The sequence below is a fragment of the Nycticebus coucang genome, chromosome 19 (genome assembly GCF_027406575.1).
Source record: "Nycticebus coucang isolate mNycCou1 chromosome 19, mNycCou1.pri, whole genome shotgun sequence".
NCBI classification, from domain to species: domain Eukaryota; kingdom Metazoa; phylum Chordata; class Mammalia; order Primates; family Lorisidae; genus Nycticebus; species Nycticebus coucang.
This window is the reverse complement of record NC_069798.1, coordinates 13217894-13241185: the sequence shown is the minus strand read 5'-3', so window position 1 is coordinate 13241185 and position 23292 is coordinate 13217894. Positions and strand designations below refer to the sequence as shown.

Sequence of the window (23292 nt, the reverse complement as noted above, 5' to 3'; positions counted from 1 at the left end):
GTAATCCATTTTCATTATGCATAGTAGTGGTGCCTGAGTACATTGTAGTAAGAAATACGTGTACAACATCATTAAGAATTAAGTCATGAGACATTGAAGTCATTTTTTTTTTTTTGTAGAGACAGAGCGTCACTGTACTGCCCTCGGGTAGAGTGCCGTGGCATCACACGGCTCACAGCAACCCCTAACTCTTGGGCTTACGCGATTCTCTTGCCTCAGCCTCCCGAGCAGCTGGGACTACAGGTGCCCGCCACAACGCCCGGCTATTTTTTTGTTGCAGTTTGGCCAGGGCTGGGTTTGAACCTGCCACCCTCTGCATATGGGGCTGGCGCCCTACTCACTGAGCCACAGGTGCTGCCCTGAAGTCATTTTTAAAGTATCCTATTAAGTTGTTACTGAGAATTTTATTAACCCAATCTTGTAGTGATATAATTTAGTGACACCTTTAGATGATAGATGACTCACATTTACATAGATGCTTCTCATTGTGCATTTTTTTTTTTTTTTGGCCAGGGCTGGGTTTGAACCCGCCACCTTCAGCATACGGGACCGGCGCGCTACCCCTTTGAGCCACAGGCGCCGCCCAGATGCTTCTCATTGTTTCCTCATTTTTTAAATTTTATTTTCGATGATTCACTTAGAGCTCAGATGTTTCCTCATTTTTAGTCTTTATTTTACATAAAGCATAAATCTGTTGAATTCCATCTTTTCTTTTAATTTGATACAGTGATTTTTTTTTCTTTTAATTATAGCTGCAGAAAATATATTTTCTTAGTAACTAAAATCTTTCTAGAACTTAAACTTGGGCCCAATTCTAACCAAGATATTGAAATTATTTTCAGCTGGGATTAATCAACTTTTTTCTGTCCATCTGGTAATATTTAACAGTTAAACATATTTAAAGGGATGACTTGTATGGCCATTTTGAATAGTTGGCAAATAAAATATCTGAGAGGTATAAATAATTATCTCTTTAGTCTAAGAATAAGACTATAGTGGCCAAGAGTTTTTGAAATGTTAGGGTAGGGCGGCACCTGTGGCTCAGTGAATAGGACGCTGGCCCCATATCCTGAGGGTGGTGGGTTCAAAACCGGCCCTGGCCAAACTGCAACAAAAAATAGCTGGGCATTGTGGTGGGCACCTGTAGTCCTAGCTACTCGGGAGGCTAAGGCAAGAGAATCACCTAAGCCCAGGAGCTGGAAGTTGCTGTGAGCTGTGATGCCACGGCATTCTGCCAAGGGTGACGAAGTGAGACTCTGTCTCTAAAAAAAACAAACAAAAAAAGGAAATATTAGAGTAAATTGAAGACCAGTCTCTTGGTGGGCCATAGTGGCTCACACCTGTAATCTCAACTCTGGGAGGCTGAGTTGGGAGGATTGCCTAAGCTCAGGAGTTTGAGACCAGCCCAAGCAAGATTGAGACTCCCATCTCTACTAAAAAACAAAAATAAACTCTTTGTATTTGTAAGAAACTTTAATGATTATCTGAGAAAGTAATTTTATACTTTATGAAAGAAGCTGAATCCTTTTCTTTCTAAAATAAATGATATGTAGAGTAGAAATTTTATACACATAGAACCCTGGAACTCTAATACAGATAAATTCATTAATTTGTATTATTTAATTTTATAATGAGAAAACTGAGAGCACAGTGTGACTTAGGTCATGTGTTTGGTGGCACAAATAGGATTATTAGAATCCAGGTGTTCTAATTTTTTTTTTTTTTTTTTTTTGAGACTCTATGTTGCCCTTGGTAGTGCTGTGGCGTCACATCTCACAGCAAACTCAAACTCTTGGGCTTAAGCAATAATCTTATCTCAGACTCCGAAGTCGCTGGGACTACAGGCATCCGCCACAACGCCTGGCTATTTTTTTTCTAAAAAAAAATGGGTTCAAACCCACCTGCCTGAGTGTATGTGGCCAGTGCCCTAAGCTCTGAGCTATGATCACCAAGCCCAGGTGTTCTAATTCTTAGCCCAGATTCTTTTAATAGCAATATACTCTGAGTATTAGAAAATCTTTTGAATATAAAAAGCCACAAGAATTTTGAGAGTGGTTTAAAGTTCTCTTTAGAAACATTTGGTCTAGGAGCAGATTTGAGTGAGTTAGGAATCTGGGCTTTTTTCCAGCATCCATGAAAATCTGTGTATTACTCTTGAAGGCTGAAAATCAAAGTGAACTTAAAGGGAATAGACATACTATATGGTACTCTTAGATTTTATTTTCTATATAAGAAGGAATGAAAACATCAATTGGAAGATAATTATTCAGAGAGCTTTTACCAAATAGTCAGTGGTAGTAACTAGAAGTAAGTAGTGAGTGGTAATTTGAGTGATTAAGTTGCAGCCTCTTGAAGAGGCAGACAGTTTATGCAGAATATATTGAAATTTAATCCATTTGTTTGGACCAAACTATAATAGAATAGAGATGGTTACTTACAGCATATAATTTCTACCTTTCATAACATTGCTTTTACTTGCAAGGTGCTTTGGATTTATGTAGCCCCTCTGTTTTGAGGAACGTTATAAGAAACAGTCCTGTGAAACTTTTTGCTGTATTAAGAATTTTTTTTGATATTTCAAACATTTAGAATATAAAAGATTAATATTGCCTTCATGTATCAGCCAGTAAGATTGAGAAAAATTAACATTTTTTGGAATTATTTTAGGTCCTTTAAAATAAGAAAAGTACATTACAATATAGTTGAAGACTGTGCCTTCTTCATTCCATTCCCCATCCTTCTCCCCAGGTTTCAAAGTGCTCCTGAAGTTGGTGTGGATATTTTTTATGCTTAAGATTTTATTTGTTGTGTGTATATAAATTCATCAAGAATATTTAATATTATGTTTTAAATTTTTATATAATTGAATATATACATATATAAATCTTTGGTTTTAGGTAGGCAACATTATATTTGATTCTTACTGATATATGAGTATTTTAGCTATACAGAAATATACCACAAATTTATCTTTCTTTTATCAAAAGACTTTCCGGTGATTTCCAGTTTTTTTTCTAGTATCATCCATGCGATCACTATCACAAGAGTAACCAGGAAATGTGGTGGTGACCATTATCAGTTCAAGATATATTTGACTGTCACCTGGGTTCATGGAAGATATGTTTCCTACCCTTAAGGAATTTACATTGCAGTAGTCACGTAGAGATTTCTCCTTACTTCATAGATGCTAAGAAAGGAGGGTGGCTTAGTTAACAATCATAAGAGCTTTTTGGTAAAAGAGAGCTTAATAATTAGCTACAGTCAACATTGTAAGTTCCATTATTGTGCACATACTACAGAAGAGGAAAGTGAGGTTTAGAGATTAACTTACCTGAGGAGGGACAGTTAGTGATGGAGCCAGGATTTAAATTGAGATTGGCTGCCTTTAGAGCTCAGACAGACTTAAACTTGGGGAGGTAGGAGAATGTAACAACAACAACAAACCCCCTAACTTTTCTTTTTTTTTTTTAAGGCAGAGTCTCAAGCGGTTGCCCTGGGTAGAGTGCTGTGGCACCATAGCTCACAGCAACCTCCAACTCAGGCTCCAGCGATTCTCTTGCCTCAGTTTTTCTAGAGATGGGGTCTCGCTGTTTGCTCAGGCTGGTCTAGAACCCATGAGCTCAAGCTGTTCACCAGCCTTGGCCTCCCAGAGTGCTAGGATTACAGGCATGAGCCACCGCAACTGGCCCCCAACTACAACTTTTATATCATTGGGAACTTTCTATAATTTTGCTCTTGTGATTATGTGGTGTCTCAGTTATAGTACTACTGAGAAAAGTTTAGCCTTATTATTAACCATCAGCTGGTCTCAAACTTCTGGCCTTAAGCAGTCCTCCTACCACTTTAGTCTCCCAGTCCTTTGCTAGGATTATGGTATGAGCCACTGCACTGGCCTAAAAATTATAACTTTTTGGGTTTTTTTGTAGTTTTTAGCCGGGGCTGGGTTTGAACCCGCCACCTCCGACATATGGGGCCGGCGCCCTACCCTTTTGAGCCACAGGTTCTGCCCAAGTTATAGCTTTTTTACTCTTAACATATTTTACTGTCTTTTGGTGTATGTGCTTAAATTTTCAAAATTCTGACGTGTTATTTATGCAACACATCTCAAATTACATCATATTTTAAGTGCTCAGGCATTGACTACCATATTGGATGGTTCAATTTAGACAGGCAGATAGAACTCTGATAAAAAGATACAGAGGCAGGCTGCTATGGCATATTATCTATGGGAGAGGTATTTATTTTAGTTTTTTAAGACTGTGTTTTGCTATGTTGCCCAGACTGGTTTTGCACTTCTAGGCTCAAACAGTCCTCCCAGCTCAGTCTCCTGAGTAGCTAGGACTGCAAGTGCAAGCCATTGCACCCAGCTTGTTTTTAAATTTAGTTTGAAGGGAAATAACGGATACTAATGTTAAGAGTATAATTTGTGGCAAGATCATGAGAGATTTTTAATGAATGTCTATGTGAATTACTTCAAACATAAAGTATCTTAACTTTCCTTAGTATGCTAAAATGTACTGAAAGTATATTTGGGTGAGACTCAAACTTGATATAAAAATTTTGAATTATGTGTGTTCAGAATTTCAGCCTGTGTTTGGAATCTAAGCTGGGAAACAGTTCAGTGGAAAATACCAGTGCTGTTTCAATTCTGCTCAGTCAAGCAAAAATTGATACAGGAGAAAGTAAATTTCCAGGTAACACTTTAAAAATACTGATTTCCAAGTGTTCAGTGTCATTTTTGTCTGTCTTACAATATTACAAATAGGCCTGCTAAATCCTTCTTAACCATTTCTATGTTTTTCAAATGCGTAATCACCCATTCTTTCAGAATTACTTCTGTGGATTATTTTGTTCAAGGAACTGAAGTGTAGTTAGTTCCCTTTGACTCTCTATCAGAAGTTCTTTTTTGGGAGGCGGCACCTGTGGTTCAAAGGAGTAGGGCACCGGCCCCATAAGCCGGAGGTAGCAGGTTCAAACCCGGCCCTGGCCAAAAACTGCAAAAAAAAAAAGAGAAGTTCTTTTTTTTTTTTTTGAGACAGAGTCTCACTCACTATGTCTCCCTGGGTAGAGTGTCGTGGCATCACAACTCACAGAAACCTCAAACTCTTGGGCTTAAGCGATTCTCTTGCCTCAGCTTCCCAAGTAGCTGGGACAATAGGCACTCACCACAACGCCCAGCTATCTATCATGTCTATCAGATCTATCAGAAGTTCTTTTGTTGGTAAATCTTTTATTGTGTTTATGTCTTACTTTCTGAAGACCTATTCTTTAATGCAGCAGTCCCACCCTTTTTGGCACCAGGGATTGGTTTCATGGAAGACAATTTTTCCATGTACCCAGGATATAGGGGGGTAGGAGAAGGGGGTAGTTTTGGGCAGAGATAAGGGCATTAATTTACCTGAAATCATCAGGTATTAGATTCTCGCATGGAACAAGTAATCTAGATCCCTCACATGCATAGTTTACAGTAGGGTTCATATTCTGGTGAAAACCTACTGCCGTCCCTGATCTGACAGGAGGTAGAGCTGTGGGTAGTGTGAGCGTGGAGAAGGGCTGTAAATACAGAGGAAGCTTCTCTTTATCAACTGGAGGCTTACCCTGCTGTCTGTGCAGTGAAAACTCCTTAAATTAATGATAGCAGCTTTTATTTCTTAAGTATTTTACTATTTGTGCTTTACTACTTTAGATTTTAACCTTTAATCCTTAATTACTCAATTTGCCATCTCGATGATTCTGTCTCTAAATTAAGGATTTAATAAATGCTGCAAATTGCCCACTTATATAAAAACTTTATTTTTCTAACTGTGTGAGTCTTTTTTTATAATATGTTATTTGGACTGTTATATGGGGATTTGCTCACGTGTTTCAGATGGGGTACTAGAGGGTATAGAAAATAAATCTCTAATTCTTTATTGTTTCCCTCTGCTAAAGGAAAAGTATACTTGGAGCAAGATATTGAGATCAGATAATTGCCATTACATATCATTTAACTTTTTTCTTAGTAGGGGAAGGGGAAATGTAATGTAAATATGAGAAGTGTATTTATTCATTAGAAAGAAAAATGGATTGATTATTGCATTTAAGTATTAATGTGATTAAAACTCCAGACACTATAATTTTTTTTAACAAGAGAATGTTTTCATTAATTTCCATTTACAGATTGTATAATTATGCAGGCAATGAAATGATTTTTTTTATTATTATTCTTTGGTGCTAGTACTTGTTGGTGGAATTAGAGGTAAATTTAATTCACCATGAGATCTCTGGAGCTCTTAAATTCAAATATGGGAAAACCTTTCTGCCTCTTCTCTGAACAGTATCATCTAGGAAGGAGGCTTTAACTTTGTCAAATGGTTTTTGTTAACAAAGCATTTAGTGTACTGAAAGTTTTTTTCCTTTATATGTAATGATTTCATCCATTAGATGGAGAGCTAGTATACAAGTTAATACATAATCCATCCTCTTGATTAAATTACAGGTTCAGCTCCCAAACAGCACAGTGTACTGAATAACCAAACATTTAAGAGCAGTGATAACAGGTAAGGTATTAGTTAAATTTTAAAACTTAAGCATTTTATACTTACAAGTTTGAATTTAGTCACAAATTCTCTTTATTACACTTCTTTAATGCCTACAATGCCTATACATACTGTTTAATAGCTTTTTTTTTTTACTTAATGTGCTTTGGCTGGCTTTTTTTTTTTTTTTGAGACAGTCTTACTATGTAACCCTCGGTAGAGTGCTGTGGCGTCACAGCTCATAGCAACCTCTAACTCTTGGGTTAAGCGACTCTCTTGCCTCAGCCTCCCAAGTAGCTGTGACTGCAGGTGCCCACCACAACGCCTGGCTATTTTTTTGTTGTTATTGTTTCAGTTGTCATTGTTGTTTAGCTGGCTGGGGCTGGGTTTGAACCCACCAGCCTTGGTGCATGTGGCTGGTGCTGTAACCTCTGTGCTATGGATGCCAAGCCTGGCTGTCTTTTTCATTTTCCTACCTCATTTTATTTATTTATTTTTTTGAGATAAAGAGTCTCCCTCTGTCACCTTGGGCAGAATGCCGTGGTGTCATAGCTCACAGCAACCTCAAACCCTTGGGCTCAAGCATCCTCCTGCCTCAGCCTCCCCAAGTAGCTGGGACTATAGGCACTTACCACAACATCTGGCTATTTTTAGACAGAGTTTCACTCTTGCTCAGGCTAATCTTGAAATCCTGAGCTCAAGGATTCCACCTACCTTAGCCTCCCAGAATGCTAACACTGCACCTAGTCCCCTACCTCATTATTTTAAATTCTGTATCGCATTTTGTTGTGTGCCTGTTCCATGGTTTAACTGTTCTCTACTGTATGAACATTTTAGATGTTTCCACTTTATTTCCATCTCATAAAAACCCAAAGAGAGTCCTATACTAAACACATATCTTTTCCTACTTGAGTGACTATATTTCTAGAATAAATTCATAGCTGTAGGACTTATCCTGCATTGCCAGATTTCCTTCGAAAGTGTTTTTGTGTTTCTACTCTGGGGCACTGTGTTGAGAACACTGTTTTCCCCATACCCCTAGAAATACTGGGTATTATCAACATATAAGAATGTTCTAAGTAGATAAAAGGCTTTTTGTCCCCTCCCCCTCTCTCCTCCCTCTTTTCTCCTCTCTCAGTCCCCTTTGCCCCTCCTGTCCTTTTCCTCCCCTCTCTCCTCCCTCTTTTCTCCTCTCTCGGTCCCCTTTGCCCCTCCTGTCCTTTTCCTCCCCTCTCTCCTCCTTCTTTTCTCCTCCCTCGGTCCCCTTTGCCCCTCCTGTCCTTTTCCTCCCCTCTCTCCTTTCTTTTTTTTTTGAGACAGAGTCTTGTTCTCCTGCCCAGTCTGGAATGTAGTGGCACAGTCATAGCTCAGTGCACCCTCAAACTCCAAGGCTTAGATTATCCTCCTACCTCAGCCTCCTATTCAGCTGGGACTATAGTTTCATGCCACCATGCCTGGCTGATTTTTCTACTTTTTGTAAAGATAGAGTCTTGTGTTGGACATGCTGGTCTCAGACTTCTGGCTTCAAGCTATTCTTGGCCTACCAAAGTGCTGGGGTTACAGACATGAGCCATTGTGCTCTGCCTGTTTTCTTTTTACTGTCAGAACTAAATAAATCTTACTTATTTTGCCTTTTGGATTACCAATAAAGAATATTTAGGACAAACTGGAGTGACTCAGATGGGACTTTGAAACTTAAAAAACATATTCTGCCTGTAGTAGGTGTTGCAGTTTTTGTTTATTTATTGAAAATTGGTACTTTCCTGTTTTCTTTATTCCTTGAAATTGAAATTTGTCAGTGTTGTGTTGAAGTAAGTTATTTTTTTCCCACCAGTAATTTACAATGATATGGATCTGTAATATTTAATAGGGTTTTTTTTTTTTTTTGGTATGTATGTTTGTTTTTTGTTTTTTAAGGGAGATACCACCAAATCATTCTTGGCCTAAGTCTAATTCCCATTTGGAGATAACAATTCCAAAGGACTTGAAACTAAAAGAAGCAGAGAAAAGTGATGAAAAACAGTTGATCATAGTAAGTATGCAACATGACTTTTTGGGTTAAGTGTTATTAAAAGCATCTCTTTGTGTTGCTGTAACGGAATACCTGAGAATGGGTAATTTACATAGAAAAGTACATTTAGCTCATATTTCTGAAGGTAGGGATCTGCATCTACACAGATGAGGACCGCAGGCCACTTCAGCTCATGGATGAAAGCAGAGGGTGGGGAGCAAGCCCATGGGTGAATTGACCATGAGCTCATTTCCCTTTTGGAGGAAGCGAGAAACCAAGGAAGACAGACTCTCTTTAACACTTGCTGTCTTGGGAACTAATCCATTTCTGAAAGAAGTCACTCACCCCAGAAGTATTAATCTGTTTGTGAAGGATCTACTCCCGTACCCCAAACATCTCCCACTAGGAGATGCCACACTGGAGATCAAATTTCAACTTGGTCTTGGTGGAGACAAACCAGACCATATCAGAATTATAGCAGCATCCTATATATGCAAGGTGTTAAAAGAATAAATTTATTCCTGGAGACTTTTTGGCATCAAAAGTTTTCATTAACCCTCCCTCTATCAATAAAAAAAAAAGTTTTCATTATGGAAAATATTCCTGGTGTTATTACAAATCCTCTTTTCAAATAGTCCACCCTGTAACAAATAATTCAGTTTTTATACTTTTAGTTTTATGTATAATAAATTGTGATACTTCATATATGTTACTTACATAAGTCATTTGGTCACTACCTTTTCTCAGTAGTTTAATAAGTATTAAAACCACATAGCACTTACTACATTAAATGATTTTAAGTATCTATATTGTAGTATATATTATAATTAAAAAATTACATTTTATGGGAAACCAATAGTAAATTTGAAATAGAGCATAAGTATTCTCCAGCTTGGTGGCAGAATAGAAAAGAAAGGGAGATATTTTGATTGATTAAAAGTTTAATTTGAATAAGTGAAGGCAATATAAAAGAAAAGAAGGTACCCAAAATAATAGAGACAGTTAATATAATTCTAGTCAATAGATTTTTTTTTTTTTTTTTGGGTGGGGACAGGGGTCTTGTTATGTCTCCTAGCCTAGGGGGCAGTGGTGTCATTATATCTCACAGCAAACCTCAAACTCCTGGGCTCAGGCCATCTTCCTCCCTTAGCCTCCCATGTAGCTGGGATTGACTGTGGACGTGTGCCACCACGCCCAGATAGTTTTTCTGTTGTTTTTTTGTAGAGATAGGATTTTGTTCTTGTTCAGGCTGGTCTTGAATTCTTGGCCCAAGCAATCTTCCCACTTTGGCCTCCCAATGGATCTTAACTTTAATATCAGAAAATAACTTTGCAAGATTTCACTAGAAAATTTTTAGAAGGAATAGTGACTTGTTTTGTCTTATTTAGTAATGTTTCTGTTGTCAAGTCAGTGTGATAGGAATCAGGATTAAACAAATAGAATCTAGAGCTGCATTGTCCAATATGGTAGCCACAGGTGGTTGCAGAGGACTTAAAATGTGGAAATGTTGAAATGTCAGAAATGAGATATACTGTAAAAAATATATACTACATTTCAGTGACTAGTACAAAAAATACAAAGTATCTAATTTTTTTTTTTTAGAGACGGAATCTCACTTTGACACATTCAGTAGAATGCTGTGACGTCACAGCTCACAGCAACCTCCAGCTCTTGGGCTTAGGTGATTCTTTTGCCTCAGCCTCCCGAGTAGCTGGGACTACAGGTGCCTGCCACAACGTCCCACTTTTTTTTTTTTTTTTTTAAATTGCAGTTTGCCTGGGGCCAGGTTTGAATCCGCCATCCTTGGTATAGAAGACTGGTGCCCTACTGAGCACCAGTCACTGAGCCACAGGCACCGCCCTCTAATAGTTTTTTTTAATATTGAATACATATTGAAATTAAAATATTTGGGATAGCTTTTGTTAAGAAAAATGTTAAAATTAATATATCTTTTTTTTTTTTTTTTGTAGAGACAGAGTCTCACTTTATGGCCCTCGGTAGAGTGCCGTGGCATCACACAGCTCACAGCAACCTCCAACTTCTGGGCTTAAGCGATTCTCTTGCCTCAGCCTCCCGAGTAGCTGGGACTACAGGCGCCCGCCACAACGCCCAGCTATTTTTTGGTTGCCGTTCAGCCGGGGTTGGGTTTGAACCTGCCACCCTCGGTATATGGGGCCGGCGCCTTACCGACTGAGCCACAGGCGCCGCCCTTTACCTGTTTCTTTTTGCATTCTTTAACGTGGCTAATAGATAATTTAAAATTACATTTGTAGATTACATTTCTGTTGGCTAGTGCTCATCAAGACAATGATGATGTTAGTGATGATGCCAGCTAATTATTTTTGAAAGCATTATTATGTGGGCTGTACTCATGTTAAAATTAAGTTAATCCTTATAGGAAAAGTGTGAGACAGGTACTACTACCCATTTATCATGAGGAAACTGGGCAGAAATGCTTTCTCATTACTGTGAGAAGCTGCCTGTTGAAAGAGGTATTTGTACATTGTGTCCATTATTCATAATTGCCAAAAAGGTGGAAGCAGGTCAAGTGCCTGTTGACAGATGAATGCATGAACAAAATGCAGTGGGCATACGAGGGAATATTATTCAGCCTTAAAAAGGAAGGAAGTCCTGACACATGCTGCAACATATGGATGAACCTTGAGGTCCCTAGGCTGAATGGAATAAGCTGGTCACAGAACTTTCATATACTGTGTAATTCCACTTATATGAGCTACCTAGAGTAGTTAAATTCAAAGACTGTAGAATGCTGATTGCCTAAGGCTGGGGGAGGGGGAAAATTGAGAGTTATTTAAGGGGTACAGTTTCAGTTTTGCAAAATGAAGAGAGTTCTGGGGATTGGTTGCACAAGGGACTTTGCAGTTACAAATGGTCAAGATGGTAAATTTTGTTACTATGCATATTTTACCACAGTTATAAGTTTCTACTTTTTTTAGAAAACAGCTTGAAATAAATTTTGGGTAACTTTTTGTCAGTAATTTGAGTCCTTTATGATGCATTTCTCTTTAGTTTTGTACATAATCTTTTATTTACCATTCATTTCTCTTTGCTCTTTGATACTAGTTCTAAGAGATGGCTGTATATCCTCTTCTTTCCTGCAATTAGCTTTATAGTGATAGTTCAGATTTCACAGTTATAAAGCAGGAAGAGTGAAGGAATTGTGCTTTTTTGTAGTGTTATTAGTCATATTGCTGAAATTTTCTTGTTGAGTAAAGACAAGTGGAACACATATAGTAAACAGTTGTTGTTTTGTGGCACACGTGCATTATTGGAGTACAGGTGATTGACAGTTTTCCATGCTATTAAAATAAAGATAGGCCAGGCACAGTGGCTCACCCCTGTAATCCTAGCAGTCTGGGAGGCTAAGAACAGTGGATCACCTGAGCTCAGGAGTTTGAGACCAGCCTGAGCAAAAGGACTACCCCATCTCTACTAAAAATAGAAAAACTATCCAGGTATAATGGTGGATACCTATTGTCCCCAGCTACTAAGGGGATCTCTTTAGCCCAAGAGTTTGAGGTTGCTGTGAGCTATCACACTACAGTGTTCTACCCAGGGCAATGAAGTGAGACTCTGTCTCAAAAAATAAACAAATAAAAAAGATAATAGAAAAATTTAATTTTACCTTAAGAGTTTCTGGTAACACCAAAATATTCTTTTTAATATCTATAAACTATCTGGAAGAAAACTGTTGAGAAGAATTTTAAGATACTAACTGGAATCTTCTAGACCAGTGCTTCCCAACCTTCCTAATGCCGCAACCCTTTAATATAATTCCTGTGGGTTGTGACCCACAGGTTGAGAACCTCTGCTCTTGACTCTAATAGTGTAATTATTGTAAACATGAAATATATATTCTGAGTCATAGATTATTTGCTGTTAGGACTTTAGGATCAAGTGTATAATGTTACAAATTTTTAATTTTTTTGTAGATAGAATCTCACTTTGTTGCCTTCAGTAGATTGCCATGGATTCATAGCTCACAGCAACCTCAAACTCATGGGCTCAAACAGTTCTCTTGCCGCAGCCTCCCAAATAGCTGGCTGTCACAATGCCTGGCTATTTTTAGAGACGAGGTCTTGCTCTGGGTCAGGCTGGTCTCGAACTTGTGAGCTCAGGCAATCTACCCGCCTCAGCCTCTCAGAGTGCTAGGATTACAGGCGTGAGCCACTGTACCTGGCCAGTGTTATAGATATTTCATAGTTCCTTTAAGTTGTTATATGCTGTGGAGCCAGGTTACTAAAATGGAAATGTTTCTTAAAGTTACACAGATTTCAGAAGTTAATATCTTCATTTTTATAATTAATGCTAAATGTTATTTATTATAAGTAGTCTTATCTTTACGTTATAACCTTAAAAGCTGGTGTTCTGGAGTAATTCTTTTGTGAGGAAAAAACCTTTTGTTTATTTTTTACAAATAGGATGCAGGACAAAAAAGATTTGGAGCAGTTTCCTGTAATATTTGTGGAATGCTTTACACAGCTTCAAATCCAGAAGATGAAACACAGCATCTGCTTTTCCACAACCAGTTTATAAGTGCTGTAAAATACGTGGTAAGTGGAATTTATGAGTTCTAAAGTGCGTAAGTCAAATAAGTAGGTAATTTATATTGTTTAAAAATATCTATTTTTAAGAAAGAGTAATATATACAAAGCACATGTAATATATATACTGGCTTATTTTAAAACAAAGCCAAACATAAAAACCAGGTAATTTAGTCTCGTTTATGTAGGACTTTTATTTTAAGTTATATTTTTCTTCAGGGAGCAGGATTTTTAAAATAATTTTTTTTAATTATGTTTTTCTAAAGTAGTTAGTACTTTTCTAAAGAAGCTAAGAAGTAGTGCTATTCCACTTGAGTATATTTTTTAATCATTTCCTTTCATTTTAATAATTATATACTGTTGATAAGCCTGCTTAACATTCATACAGTTTGGCACAATTTTGTATTTGGGATTGATAGTTATATATCAAACCAAATAGGTTGTTTGGGGGATTTTCTCTACCTTCTCTTTGCCATCATGAGAGTGTTTCTTTATAAAATTAAAAAAGAAAAATTCCAGAAGGCTAAGACCTCAGAATTTATAGTATACTAAAAAATAAAAATAAATAAATACAATTACCATAAAGTAAATATGTTTTAGTATAAAATGCTTTTTAATGTAAGTATATTTTGGGTATAATGGGTATTATTTAACATTTGTTTCTGGTAATAACAAAATTTTTAGCAATTTTGAGCCATTTCAGATATCTTGTGAACATAGTAATTTAACATAATTGCTGTTTACCTTTATCTGAAATGGAATTTATTTTTTATTCTATGCATGTTACCTTCAGTACTGTACACTCTCGTAATAAGACCTCCAGGATATCTGAACTGAGATCATCAGTTCATTTCATATAGGCCTTTGTGTAGGCACCAGATATTGGATTGTTTGAAGGTCTTTACTGTCTCATTTAGATTCATGTACCTGTACGTAGCATTGGTTGAAGGGTTTGTAATTGCTTCATATACCTACGATAGGTGAGGTTTTCCTTTTTTGGTTCTCTACTGTGGTCCATCCTTTGTATTTCTTATTTCATCTGCCTTTTTTTATACACATTCCTTCCACCTCAACTAAATAAAATGTAAGGTATGTGGACATAGTATATCTACAGCTAAATACTGTTTTGTCATTTGATATTTGTACCTTTTCAATTTGACTGAATTAATAGTTCTCTCAGGTACCTAAATTATGGAATTCTTCTGGGGCAGAAATATCTCAGCTTATTTTACATTCATGAACCTGGTAGAAGTTAGTTCAAGTCATTTCTACTCAGTTCATATTACTTAATTTTGTTGATCATTTAGTTTCATGAAATTATACAACCTCAGGTTTAAAAAGGTTTCACTTTTCACCTTACGGACAATTCTTAATTTCTGAGAAGAGCAGTAAAAGAATCCATTAAGAAAGACACGTTTGTGCTCTGCTTCTTCTAAAATGCCAAGGGAAGCTGATTTGTAGAACAAGGTGGAGTCATCACCTTCTAACAAATTCTGACTACCTTGCAAAGCTGCAAAACAATGTAGTAGCCAGGGAAAATTGGTTCCTAATCCCGCCAACCCCTCCTCCAAACCCCATTGATGGGACAGGGCCACGGTTTTATTTTATTTATTTTTGAAATAAACTGAAGAGAAGGAATTGAGTTTAGCAGTTGGCCATCCTTTGCTAACAAAGTTCAATATTACTTTGCTGTTTTCAAATGTAAATACATATATAGTCTAAAGTTTAGACTCTTCCAAAACATAGTGCTCTTTTATAGTGCGAAACAGGGTAAAAACATACCTATCTTAAAGATGTTCTGCTGTGTCACTGCTCTACATTTTGATTTGTAGCATTAAAACATTTATTTCAGGCTCCTCGTTTTGGGCCTCACGTACATTAAGCACTTGTAAATGCTCGAAAAAACACCTAATTTTATTTAATGCCAATTTTATTTCATGTTTGTTTCTTAGAAACACATAGAAAAGAAGTCCTTTTGTACTCTGGCTTTAATTCATGTTAAATGGACAGTGTTCAGGAAGTATAAAGTGTAAACAACTTTGTTCTATTTAAGACTTTAAAAATAGAATAAATTAGAAACAATGAGGTTTATAAATATTCTTTAGAAAATAAATACCTTCTGTTGAGGGGAAAAAAATGCAAGTTCCTCACTAGGTAAGAGAAACGTTGTGTTAACCTAGAGCTTTAAAAATAGTTGCAGGTTCAGCGCCTGTGGCTCAAGTGGCTAAGGCGCCAGCCACATATACCTGAGCTGGCGGGTTCAAATCCAGCCCGGGCCCGCCAAACAACAATGACAGCTGCAACCAAAAAATAGCCGGGTGCTGTGGCAGGCACCTGTGGTCCCAGCTATTTGGGAGGCTGAGGCAGGAGACTCGCTTGAGCCCAGGAGTTTGAGGTTGCTGTGAGCTATGATGTCATGTCACTCTACCCAGTGCGACAGCTTGAGGCTCTGTCTCAGAAAAAAAAAATAGTTACAAAATAGTTTAGGCGAGTACCAAGATAACTAGGGAACCAGGATAATTTGTAATCTCTGATTCAGACTAGCCCTACTGCTTTAGAGCTGCTTTGTCTGTCCTTTCAGCTACTTGTAATACTAAAATCCCTAGCTAGTGGATAATTGTAATATTAATGTAGCATGTGTTAGCAGCTATGGTGGTGGACTATCCCTTGGTTAAAGCAAAGGTGGTAATACTTTATGTTGAGATTTTGAAAGCAGTCTTCAGAAAGTGGTGAGAATTGGAGTATAACTGAACTTTCTCTATCTAAGCTTCCAAGTTAATGTTTCTCTTTCCCTGACTCTGATTTTTTTTTATTTTTTACTTCATTATATCTTTTTTTTTTTTTTTTGAGACAGAGTCTCACTATGTCGCCCTTGGTAGAGTGCTATGGCATCACAGCTCACAGCAACCTCAAACTCTTGGGTTGAAGCCATTCTCTTGACTCAGCCTCCCAAGTAGCTGGGACTACAGGTGCCCGCCACAATGCCCGGCTATTTTTTGGTGTAGTTGTCGTTGTTTGGCAGGCCCGGGCTGGATTTGTCACAGCTCTGGTGTATGTGGCTGGCCCTTTAGCCACTCGAGCTACAGGCACCGAACCTACTTCATTGTATCTTAAACTTACTGTATTCAAGTGTACAAATAAATATAGGATGGGAGCATCACTTCCAAATCTTAGAAAGTAAATTTGGTTTGGGTTGGAGTGTTATATGGTGAAGGAAAAATGCCTTTGGTATGAACATTAGGATGTGATGTGCAGCATTCATAAATTTGAATATGCAACTTATTTTTAAAAGAATTCAGAAACTCTGAGGGTAGAAGGAGAACCTGTGATTTATCAATTGGAAAATAAAAACAAATTTTCTAATCTATTCTTTTCTACTTTTCCCTACCCAGAAATGGTACTACCATGTACTTATTTCTGTAAGCTGAAAGTTTTGGGATAACTTTTCAGTTTTCTTTTTACTGTACTCTCTATTCATTAGTAAATCTTAACTTCAAAATAGATCTCCAGTCCTCCCACTGTTGTCATTTCCACTGCTGCCATTGTAAACCAAGCTGCCATTATTTCTCCCCTGGATCACCTGTGCAGTGCTTTCCTAACTGGTCTCCCAGCTTCCATTTTTGTTTTCCTATAGTTCATCCTCCATGGTGTCCACAGTGGTCATTTAAAATCTTAATTAGTTATGCCTTCTTCTTTTTAAAATTCTTCAGTGAATTCTTATTACACACAGAATAACATCCAGGCTACTTACTGTGGCGTTGAGGCCTCACATCCTCCAGCTCCTTTAACCTCATCCAACACCCTTCCTCTTACTTGCTATACTCCTCTCATAGCTCTTTTTTTCTATTCTTAAAACACTCTAAGCATTTTCTATTCTTAGTGTATTTGTACTTATTTATGTTTTTTCTGGAGTATTCTTCTCTTAGATCTGTGGCTCTTTTCACTTAGGTTTGTTAACCTAAATACCAAATAGAGAGGGACTCTCTAAAAGGAAATGATATTTATTTGCGAAGAGGGCATCGCAGCAGGAATACGTGTGCCATAGTAAAGGGGTAAAGGAAGACAGGTTTTTAAAGAAAAAATTCAGAGGATTATATAACCCTTTTGAGATAATTATCCTTGGCTACAGTGATCAATAATAAGCTACTGTCAGTTTGATGTTGGACAGGCAGTTGTTGGGCAGATGTCCTTGCAGAAGTAAGTACTTTTTTTGTGTAACATCATAGTGGTCTTTGGGCAAAGTTGTGGTTTTTGCAGTCTTTTGTGGTAGTTGTTTTATCAGGCATTCATACATGATGTGGTTCCATTTCTTTGTGGTTTTATTATTTTACTTTTTCTTTAGAAACAGGGTCTCACTGTATCACCAGGTTGGAGTGCAGTGGCACAACCATAGCTTACTGTAACGTTGAACTCCTGGGTTCAAGGAATCTTCTTGGCTTAGCCTCCTCAGTAGCTAGGACTTCAATTGTTTGCCACACCTGGGCAATTTTTAATTTTTTTTGTAGAGATGTGTTTCTTAGGTTGGTCTCAAACAGTTCACATCAGTCTCCCAGGATTTACAGGTGTGAGTCACTGTGCTCAGCCATTGAAAGGTATAAGGTCTGGGTATGTAGATTCTGTTTTTCTTTTGGCAGATAGATGTCCCGTTGGCACCTTATTAAAAGGCTGTCTTTTTGCCATTGTATTGCTTTTGCTTCTGCATAAAAGATCAATTGACCGTATGTAGGTCTGTTTCCAGGCTCTTTGTTCTTTTTCATTGATCTGATTGTCTATTTTTTTTAACCAATACCACACATTGTCTTGACCACTGTAGCTTTATAGTGTTTTTTTTTTTTTTTTTTTTTTTTTGAGACAGAGTCTCAACTCTGTTGCCCAGGCTAGAGTACTGTGGCGTCAGCCTATCTCACAGCACCCTGTAACTCCTGGTTTCAATCAGTCCTCTTGCCTCAGCCTCCTGGGAAGCTGGGACTACATGTGCCTGCCACAATATGTGGCTAAGTTTTCTTTTCTTTTCTTTTTTTTCGTGAGACAGAGTCTTACTATGTCACCCTCGGTAGAGTGCTGTGGCGTCACAGCTCATAGCAACTTTCAACCCTGGGGCTTAAGTGATTCTCTTGCCTCATCTTCCCAAGTAGCTGGGACTACAGGTGCCCGCCACAATGCCCTGCTATTTTTGTTGCAGTTGTTATTGTTTAGCTGGCTTGGGCTGGGTTTGAACCTGCCAGCCTTGGTGTATGTGGCTGACACTGTAACCTCTGTGCTACAGGCGCCGAGCCATAAGTTTTCTGTTTTTATTAGAGATGAGATCTCACTCTTTTCTTTCTTTCTTTCTTCTTTTTTTTTTTTTTTTGAGACAGTCTCAAGCTGTGGCCCTGGATAGAGTGCTGTAGTGTCATAGCTCGCAGCAACCTCCAACTCTTGGGCTCAAGCAATTCTCTTGCCTCAGTTTTTCTATATTTAGTAGAGACGGGGTCTCACTTTTGCTCAGGTTGGTCTTGAACTGGTGAGCTCAAGCAGTCCACCTGCCTTGGCCTCCCAGAGTAATTGCGAACATGCCTGGCTGCATCTTTATAGTTAAAAATTTGAAGTTGGATAGTTAGTCTTCCAACTTTGTTCTTCAACCTTATGTTGGTTATTCTAGGTCTTTTCCTTCCATATAAACTTTAGACTAAGTTTGTCAATATCAAAAGAACTTGCTGGGATTTTTATTGGGATTGCAGTAAACTTACAGATTAAAAACCTATAGATTAAATCAGAAAGAACTAATCTCTTGACAATATTGAGTTTTCCTATTTGGTTTTACAAGTTTTTGTTTATTCATTTATTTTGCTAATAAATTAGGCCATGGCACTCTAGCTCAGGTGACAGTGAAACTCTGTCTCAAAAAAACAAAAAATAAACTGCCATTTTTTTAAGGACCTTTGTTCTTTCAGCTTTTACTGTGGAGAAAAAATTTAACATTCCTTTTTTTTAAACAAAGATTTTAATTTAGTTACATTAAAGAAAAACTTTCAATTTTTTGATTTATCAACTGAAGTCTTTTCACGATTTATAAAAGCAGTAAATGTATCTGGAAATAAAATTTTAACCTGGTGTAAAATTGAAAATTAAAAGACTTCTTTCCCCTTACCCTGTCTCTGGTCCTATTTTCTAATGGATGGCACTTTTGTCTGTTTCATTGTTTCCAACATAACTGATTAAATCAAGTTATGTATGTATAGCATATATATCTCAAGCTATATGTAAACATGCATATATATGTAAAATCTCTTTTACTCTCAGTTTTTATTAAATTTATGTTTAGTTTTTTTGGTGGTTTTAATATTTATAAATGACATTTGACTCCCAGTGCTTGCATTCTTCCTGTCTCTGCCTTTCATTTTCTGTAAATATTGTGTTTCATATGTGTTGACTTATTTAACTTGCTGTAACTCAGCAAAGTAGTTTTTTTTTTTAATTATTAATAAGTTTTCAGTAAATTATAACATTGTACATTATGCATTTATGGGGTTCAGGGTACTGCCTCGATATACAATGTGAATGCTTACATTGTACTCGTTTCTTAATAGTTTTGAAATATACCATTGCATCATGCACATTAGGTGAGGTCCCCCAAAATACCCTCCCTTCCCTCTCCTCTTCCCTTCTACTTTCTGGGCTATAGTTATGTTTTGCCATTCATATGAGTGCGTAGGTGATTATATATTTATTTCATAGTATTGAGTACATTGGATTCTTTTTTCCACATTCTTTTTTTTTTTTTGGTTTTTGGCTGGGGCTAGGTTTGAACCCGCCACCTCCGGCATATGGGACCGGTGCCCTACTCCTTGAGCCACAGGCGCCGCCTTTTCCACATTCTTGAGATGCTTTATTAAGAAGAATATGTTCTAGTTCCATCCAGGTAAACATAAAAGATATGAAGTCTCCATCCTTTTTATTGCTGCATAGTATTCCATGGTGTACTTTTCTTTTTTGGAAGAATTCGTATTGTTGGTGCTATTTCAGTGATTGATAATATGTCTATTCAAGATTTCTCATTCTTTCTGATTTGAGTCTAGGTAAGTGGCGTGCTTCCAGGTATTGGTCCATTTCCTTCAGATTTTCATATTTCTAGGAATAGAGATTTTTGTAGGCATGGCGCCTGTGGTTCAAGTGGCTAAGGTGCCAGTCACATATACCTGAGCTGGCGGGTTCAAATCCAGTCTGGGCCTGCCAAACAACAATGATGGCTGCAACTAAAAAATAGCCAGGCACTGTGGCAGGTGTCTGTAATCCCAGCTACTACTTGGGAGACAGAGGCAGGAGAATTGCTTGAGCCCAGGAGTTGGAGGTTGCCGTAAGCTGTGATGCCATGGCACTGTACTCAGGGAAACAGCTTGAGGCTCTGTCTCAAAAAACAAACAAACAAAAACTATTTTTGTAGTAATCATTGAGGATTTTTTGAATTTCTGAAGTGTCCATTGTTATTTCTCCTTTATCATTTCTGATAGATGATATTAGAGATTTTACTTTCCTATTTCTGATTAGGTTGGCCAAAGGTTTATCAATTTTGTTAATGTTTTCAAAAAACCTACATTTTGTTTCGTTGATCTTCTGAATAATTCTTTTGATCTCAATTTCATTTAATTCTGCCCTAATTTTGGTTATTTCTTTTCTTCTGCTGGGTTTGGGGTTGGAATGTTCTTCCTTTTCCAGTTGTTTGAGATGATCCATTAAGTTGTTGGCTTCCTCTCTTTCTGTTTTCTTTTCATTTTTCTTTTTTTAGAGACAGAGTCTCACTTTGTTGCCCTTGGTAGACTGCTGTGGCGTCATAGCTCTCTGCAACCTCCAGCTCTTGGGCTTAGGCAGTTCTCTTGCCTCAGCCTCCTTAGTAGCTGGGACTACAGGCGCCCGCCACAATACCTGACTATACAGTTTGGTCAGGGCCCGGTTTGAACCCGCCACCCTCAGTATATGGGGCCAGTGCCCTACTCACTGAGCCATAGGTGCCACCCTTTTTCTGTTTTGTTTATGAAGGCTTCCAGTGCTATAAATTTCTCTCCCTCATAGGACTGCCTTTGCAGTATCCCATGGGTTTTGGTAATTTGTGTCTTTGTTAATCATTTTGTTGCAAAAATTTGGTGATTTCCCACTTAATCTTGTCTTTTACCCAGCATCATTCAGCCTATGATTATTTAGTTTTCATAAGTTTGTTTGAATGTGAGGATTCCTGTTGCTGTTGAGTTCAACTTTTATTCCATGGTGGTTCAAGAAGATACAAGGAATAATTTCTATACTTTTAAATTTGCTGAGGTTAGAATTGTGTCCTAGGATATGATCTATTTTGGAGTATGACCCATGGGCTGATGAGAAGAATGTATATTCAGTTTTATTAGGGTGACATGTTCTGTAGAGGTCTGTAGAGTTCATTTGTTCCAGGGTCAGGTTTAAGTCTAATATTTCTTTGTTTAGTTTCTTCTTGGAGGATCTATCCAAAACTGTCAAAGGAGTGTTAAAATCTCCAACTATTATAGTGCAGGAAGATATCAATTTGTTCATATCCATTAGGGTCTGCTTTATGAATTGAGCATTCTGGTAGGGCACATAAATGTTAATTATCGAAATCTCTTCACGTTGGGTGTTTCCCTTGACAAATATGTAGTGACCTTCCTTATCTTTATTTTTGTTGGTTTAAAGCCAATTGTATCTGCTACTAAAATTGAAACCCCTGCTTTTTTCTGGTTTCCATTTGCCTGTATTATATAAGTCCATCCCTTCACCCTGTGTCTGTTTTTATCCTTTAAGGCAGGAGTCCTTAAACTGCGGCCCGCGGGCCACATGAGGCAGGTGTGATTTTATTTGTTCCCGTTTTGTTTTTTTTTACTTCAAAATAAGATATGTGCAGTGTGCATAGGAATTTGTTCATAGTTTTTTTTTTAAACTATAGTCTGGCCCTCCAATGGTCTGAGGGACAGTGAACTGGCCCCCTGTTTAAAAAGTTTGAGGATGCCTGCTTTAAGGTAAGGTGAGATTCTTGTATACAACAGATACCCGGTCTGAGTTTATGTATCCAGTCAGCCAGCCTGTGCCTCTTTAGGGGACAATTTAAACCATTCACATTAATTGAGAGAATTGATAAGCCTGTCTGTGTTTTGGGTGTTTTGATTTTTGGATGTCCAGTGGACATTTTTAATCCTTTCACCACTGTGGAAGTTAGGTGTTGTTCAAAAATTTCTGGGTGAGTTTACTTTGGAGGTAGAGCATTGTGCTAGTCATTGTAGAGGATGGGTCTGAGAATATCCTGGAGAGCTGGTTTAGTTAATGGCAAATGTCTTCAACATGTCTATGTCATTAAAGTATTTGATTTCTCCATCACAAATGAAACTCAGTTTAGCTGCATAGAGGATCCAGGGCTGTGGATCCTCTATGCAGTAGTTTTGTTTTAGGAGACTGAAGGTTGATGATGATCTTCTGATGATCTTCTTCTGGCTTGAAACGTTTCAGCTGAGAGATCTGAGGTTATTCTGATTTTCTCCCTTTGTAGGTGATGCTTTTCTTACACCTGCCTGCTTGCAGAATTTTCTCCTTCATTTTAACTTTGGCAAAGTTAATCACAATGTGTCTAGGAGATCCTTTATTTGGATTGAGTCTTGCTGGGGTTCTGAAACTGTCTGCTTTCTGAAGTTCTGTATCTCTTGCAAAGCTTGGGGAAATTCTCCTCCAAAATCTCTTGGAGTAGGGCATCTGTACCTTTAGGACCATCCTCTTCTCCTTTGGGAATTCCTATAAGACGAATGTTTGATCTTTTGGAGTGATCCCAGAACTCTCTCAGGGAATGATTAGTTTTTGCTCTCCCTTTGTCTGCCTCTTTGGGAACATTCAAAAGCTTTGTCTTCAGTTTCAGAGATCCTTTGTTTTGCGTGGTCAACTCTCTTACTGAGGGATTCTACTGTATTTTGGAGGTCTTCAAGTAACTTTTTCGTTTCCTTGAGCTCTGCTATCTCTTTTCTCATTATGTCTATATCTTTGGTGACTTGGGCTTTGAATTCATTAATTTGAGAACTTTAGAACTACTCTTCGGAATTCAATTTCTATCTTCTTCCATTCTGTTTATCTTATTTGCAATCCATATTCTGAACTCGATTTCTGACATTGCCGCCAATTGTCTATGCATGGCATCTTCAGTTGTGTCTCCTTTGTCATTTCTTGGGCCGGCAGG

At 37.7% G+C, this 23292-nt stretch overlaps 1 protein-coding gene across 5 annotated transcripts in view; it reads left to right on the top strand.

Moving 5' to 3' along the window:
* ESCO1 (establishment of sister chromatid cohesion N-acetyltransferase 1) overlaps nt 1-23292 on the top strand; it is a 109319-nt gene that overhangs the window by 22359 nt on the left and 63668 nt on the right. For all 5 annotated transcript variants that reach the window (XR_008375958.1, XM_053571388.1, XM_053571391.1 and 2 more), the window contains exons 5-8: nt 4580-4694; nt 6479-6539; nt 8436-8550; nt 12972-13103. Coding sequence is in view for 4 of the 5 variants with exons in the window: in XM_053571388.1 (XP_053427363.1) it covers nt 4580-4694; nt 6479-6539; nt 8436-8550; nt 12972-13103 (423 nt within the window). In the remaining variant the exon portion in view is untranslated. The remainder of the gene's footprint in view (nt 1-4579; nt 4695-6478; nt 6540-8435; nt 8551-12971; nt 13104-23292) is intronic.